At 44.7% G+C, this 5,207-nt stretch overlaps 1 protein-coding gene across 1 annotated transcript; it reads right to left on the reverse strand.

Annotated features, from left to right (window-relative positions):
• Positions 1-1,597: 1,597 nt before the first annotated feature.
• On the reverse strand, positions 1,598-3,743 carry LOC122004366 (2-oxoglutarate-dependent dioxygenase 11-like). The gene is made up of 5 exons (XM_042559265.1): positions 3,567-3,743; positions 2,920-3,258; positions 2,583-2,830; positions 2,156-2,483; positions 1,598-1,886 (listed from the first exon to the last, which is right to left on the reverse strand). Exons 1-5 carry the CDS (start codon positions 3,741-3,743, stop codon positions 1,644-1,646), a joined length of 1,335 nt encoding a protein of 444 aa, XP_042415199.1. The 3' UTR covers positions 1,598-1,643.
• Between the last annotated feature and the right edge of the window lie 1,464 nt (positions 3,744-5,207).

Consider the following 5,207-nt stretch of genomic DNA (forward strand, 5'->3'; position numbering starts at 1 on the left):
AGGTTTGTCATCCTTTTACATAAAGCTAGCCCTTTAACACAGAACTGAAGGAAAGGGAAGGTCAAAGAAAAATGAAAAAGTGAAAGGAAAATTTTACTAATAGGAAAAGCGTACCCCAGTGGCATCTTGGGAAAAGCTATCGGCCATCTCTTTTGGAGTCCACTCGATCGTTTGTGCCACACTGTCGGCTCAAGTATGTGCTAGGGGACCTTTTATCTTTATCATATTGTGAGGAGTGAGAGGTTCAGAAGGGTCAATACTGAGTCATTTATGAGAGGGTAGTCTAAGTGTAGTGTTGACCTTACAGGACCCGGGCCCGTGAGAAGATGACTTAGTTCTGGGTGTGGAAGTAATCTTGGATGCATGGTCCTTCTTGTGAGGAGGCCGGGAAGAGATCGTTGGCGCCACAATGGGGTCGGTCGGCGTGGAAGGATCCGCTGGTATCAGGTTGGGTGGGTGGGGGGAGGGGGGCAGTGGGACGGGATCCTAAAGGCAGATCCCGTGTCTGACTGGAGCAAGAGTCGAGCTTTCTTCCTTCTTGGATAATTGATAAGGTGAAGGTGCTATAGTTGAAGTCGAGAGAGCAGGCATGTCCGGTCGGTGTCTCTTGCGACGAAAGTGCAACAGTGCATCAGACATGTTGGAATCAAAAGGGATTGGCTCGAGAACCCAGGCCCCATGCAAGCAGTACACCAGAAACTTCCACCCTGTAAAATGTGGGAATTGTGAGCCTATTCCAGGAAAGGTGTCAGAGTATCATAATGGTCAGTCTTATTTTATTAATGCATCGAGATTCATGTAGAGAGATGTAACACTATATAAGAGAATCTCCATCTACAGGCACAGGTACACGAGGCTTCGCTATCAAAATTTATTATTCATCGTTACTGTTCTTCATCTTCTCCACCATCGCTTGCTTGACTTGAGCGTTGGAGTGCCTATGTCGGGGACCTCTCCCTAGCTCGGTGATTGACGTTTTTTTGCTTCTAATGCTTCTCCTTAACACGCAGGTTCGCTCGCAACATGGGGTTCCTCCTGTTCGAAATCTTCTCGCGGTCAACATGAAGCCACCTGTCTAGCGTGTCATCCTTCCTGATTCCCGACAGAATCACTGGACTAGACTAACCTGCGAGCTAACTCCGTATCCTCACTTTGAAAACTCAATCCAAGTCGACTTGCCAGCCATGCTCGAGAAAGTCATGCCCGACCTCCTTCAGCTTGACCACTTAGCTCAACCACTCTCGACCTCCTCTATTTCAACCATGCCCGACCTCTTTAATCATCTAAATCTAAGGGAGTATATATCATAATTAGTTTGGATAAGCTTAAATTAGTTAATAATTATTTTCTCATTTATTATATATTTTAAGTATGAGATTTTAATAATAATAATAATAATAATAATAATAATAAATAGAAGAAGAAAAACTACTACTAAGGTTCTTAATTCAATAGTAATTTAATTCATTTTGTTTCAATCTTTGTCAAGATGTAAAAAAAGATTAGACAGATAAATAAAAATCACTCATATGGATTTATATGGAGATATTTATTGTATTTATACATATAATTAATTATTTTTAAATAAGAGCTTTCACATTATATCTTATTTTATCTTCATAATTTCTCCTCCTCCGTATGATTTAATTTATCTTCATCTTTTCCAAAATATTTGCTCCATCCAATTTAGTAGTCAAGAATGCCTTTTGATACTCTTTGTAGCTCCAGGTAACGAAATTTTCTTTGTCGCCTTTCAGTATCCCTGGAAGCGGTCCGATCCGTCCATCATCTTTTGCAAGATGGAATGTAGCAATTGAGAGTCTCTCTTTGTTGGGATTTATCATGGCTCTATGCTCGCCGCTCTTGTATTTTCCATTGGTCAGTACCTGAAATAAATTAAAAGGGTTTATCTGAGTAAACAACTCGGGTTTAAAATTTCTAAATAAAAATTATATTTTCAAAAAAAAAAAATCCCCTAAACTATGGTAATTTTATTTATGGTTGATATTTTTATAGCTCGCTTAAAATCTTGAGAATATTCCAGAACCAGGATAATTTAGTCGCTGTCTCCGTAGCTTTATCATAGAATGATAATTGCCTTCTCATTTTCTAATTTCTTTCTTAATGCTGCTTTAATTATTATTATTTTTGTCACCTCGAGGATGTCGCCGGCATTGACGATGAACGCTCCAGGCAGCGGCACCACCGGAACCCATAAACCCTCGTGCTTGACCTGCAGTCCGTTGACGTCGTTGGCCTGCAGCAGCAGAGTTAACGAGCTGGCTCCGTCGGTGTGTGGCGACAGCCCCACCACCCTATCGCATTCCCGGCACGGCGGGTAGTAATTCATCCTCATCCCCTGCGGCATCCCCTCGAACGCCTCCATCAGCTCCTCCTCCGCCACCTCCAAACTCTCAGCCATCACCGCCAGCAAGATGCTCACCACTCGGTTCGCCTCCACGCTGTAGCTCTCCAGCGTCCCCCTGATTTATTGATTAATCGTACAGAAACATGCATGTAATTAATTAGCAACGGTTCCTGCTTGATGACATATATTCATTGGAATTAAGGATGGAATTGACCTGAAGGAAGGAGGATGAGTGGGCCAAAATCTCATATTTCGCCGGTGGATGGGTCGAGTGATGACGAAGTGCATGTCGGCCCAGTCCAGCTTCTGATCCTCGGACACGACGAACGCCTGGCCGTATCCTTGTAAGCCGTCGGGTAGCTGCGCGAACGTCTTCTTCTCTTCTAGAGGGAGGTTGAAGTACTCCGCCATGTCCGACTTCAGTTGCTCGATCAGCTCGTCGGGCACTTGATGATTGATCAGCTTCGCAGGGCAGAACATCAGTCAGTTCGCTGGAGACTAGTGTATTTATTTTGCAAAATTATATATATTCAAAGTTTTGAATTCCTTGCCTGGAAGAAGCCCCACTGCGACAAGGCGTCGTGGAGTTTGGCGGCCTCTTCGCGGTGGGAGCTGGCGTCGAGGAGCTTGCGGAGGTCGACTACCGGGAGGGAGGTTTGGTAATTGGGCGGAGCAACGGGGTCGGCGGCGACATCCGGACGGAGGTAGCGGGGAGGGACGTCGCTGACGACGGCAGCGAGAGCTTGGACGTTTTCCACCGAAATGGAGGTTGCCACGTCGACGTAGCTCACTTCCTCTGCCATCTCGATCGTTAGAGCAGCTTGCGACTTCACGTACCGAGTCCTTCCGTTGTATATGTGCTTCGTTATATAGAAGGTCGCCGTAATTTTCTGCAGAATTCCCTCCACAAAAAAAACGTTTTTGCAGAAAATTGAAAGAGCTTTGTCATCGGTAGTATCCAAAGGAGCAATCAAAACAGTACAAAATATATATATATATATATATGAGTTATTTTATATAAAATAATACTACGGACTCTATCCTACGGATTATTACGGACCAACTGCCATGTCATCTAATTTAATTTTGTTTAATTAAATATTTTCTCTTTCTTAATTTTTTTCTTCTTCTTGCTGTAACGAAGCTCGCGCCTCGTCGCCGCTGGCCACCGCCTGTCCGTCGGTCGCTCGACCATTGCCTCCTGACGCGCCGGAATCCGGCCGCGATCCCACCGGATTCCGGTCGTGATCGCGTCCGGAATCCGGCGATATCGCGGCCGGATTCCGGACGCGATAATTTTTTTCTTCTTCTTGCTGTAACGAAGCTCGCGCCTCGTCGCCGCTGGCCACCGCCTGTCCGCCGGCCGCTCGACCATTGCCTCCTGACGCGCCAGAATCCGGCCGCGATCCCGCCGGATTCCGGTCGCGATCGCGTCCGGAATCCGGCGCGATCGCGGCCGGATTCCGGACGCAATCGCGATTGGATGCTCGTGAGTGGACGCGATCGTGCCAGATTCCGGCAAGATCGCGGCCGGATTCCGGCGCGATCGTGGCCGGAATCTGGCACGATCGTGTCCAGTCGCGATAGCGCTCGGAATCCGGCCGCGATGCGCCAAATTACGGACGCTATCGCCACCGGAATCCGGCGGGATCGCAGCCGGATTCTGGACGCGATCACGACTGGACGCGATCGTGCGAGATTCCGGCCACGATCGCGCCGGAATCCGGCCGCGATCTCGCCGGAATCTGGCACGATCGTGTCCAGTCGCGATATTGCCTGGAGTCCAGCCGCGATCCCCGACGGGTTCACCGTTGGGCTATAGTGCGGGTGGGCCCAGGCGGCCGGAGGCCGCCGGCGGTGGGCAGATGGCCGGCGTCAGGGCAGGAGGCGGGCACGCGACGAGGAACGGTGAATGTTCTCGGCGAAACGAGAACGAACGAAGGAAGAAAAAAAAAACAAAGAAGAAAGAGAACAATTTTTATAAAAAAATAATAAAATAATGACATGACATTTAGTCCGTAGCAATCCGTAAATAATGGTCCGTAGCATAACATTTCTCTATATATATATATATATATATATATGAGTTATTTTATATAAAATAATACATTTGAAATTGCTTTTCTAGATTAAAGAGTGGTTTCTTTTTTTTCAAAAAAAAATTGTAAACGTTTTTAACGCAGGAACCTTTTGAGTGTTTGATAAGTAAAATCTTTCTCGGTTGTAATGATCGACACGAAATTCATTTTTGATAAGATTTACATTCAATGCGAGATATAATGAAATTGACTTTCGACATTGTAACTCTAAGTTGACTATTAATTAGGATCAAATCCCCTATATAACATTTATGAACAAGTCCTAGGGACGGCGTAAATGAATATTCGGCATTGTACTGAATGTAGAGTTCTCATTTTCTATCTAACTTTAGCAATGCCGCGCATTCCATTATACTTCTTGGATATAGTGGTGATGTAAAGCATGGACTAAATGATGGTATGACTTGCTTTTAATAATTGAGATTAGAATTAGATTTTATCTCTTTAAAATAAATTTATTGAATAATTTATTATGGGAGATATTGAAAAAAAATTATTAAATTAAAATTACATAAAGTCAATTCTAATTTATCTTTTGAGACAACCTAGATAAATAATCTCAGATTGTCAGCGGGGCTGATTCTGCCAAGCTTTCAGTGGTTCAAGTTACGAAATTATGCAAAATCAATTCTAAATTATCTGTTGAAATGACCTAGACGAATAATTTCAGGCTGTCAGCGGAGCTAGCTCTGCTAAACTTTCGGTGGTTCGAGTTGCGAAATTACACAAAATCAATTCTA

This window comes from Zingiber officinale, chromosome 7B, assembly GCF_018446385.1.
Source record: "Zingiber officinale cultivar Zhangliang chromosome 7B, Zo_v1.1, whole genome shotgun sequence".
Lineage (NCBI taxonomy): Eukaryota > Viridiplantae > Streptophyta > Magnoliopsida > Zingiberales > Zingiberaceae > Zingiber > Zingiber officinale.

Coding starts and splice junctions, on each gene's coding strand:
- LOC122004366 (XM_042559265.1), bottom strand. CDS start 3,743: ATGGTCGAGCGGCCGGCGGACAGGCGGTGGCCAGCGGCGACGAGGCGC. Junction 2,831..2,919: donor CGCAGTGGGGCTTCTTCCAG/GCAAGGAATTCA, acceptor TGCCCTGCGAAG/CTGATCAATCATCAAGTGCC. Junction 2,484..2,582: donor ACTCATCCTCCTTCCTTCAG/GTCAATTCCATC, acceptor TCAATAAATCAG/GGGGACGCTGGAGAGCTACA.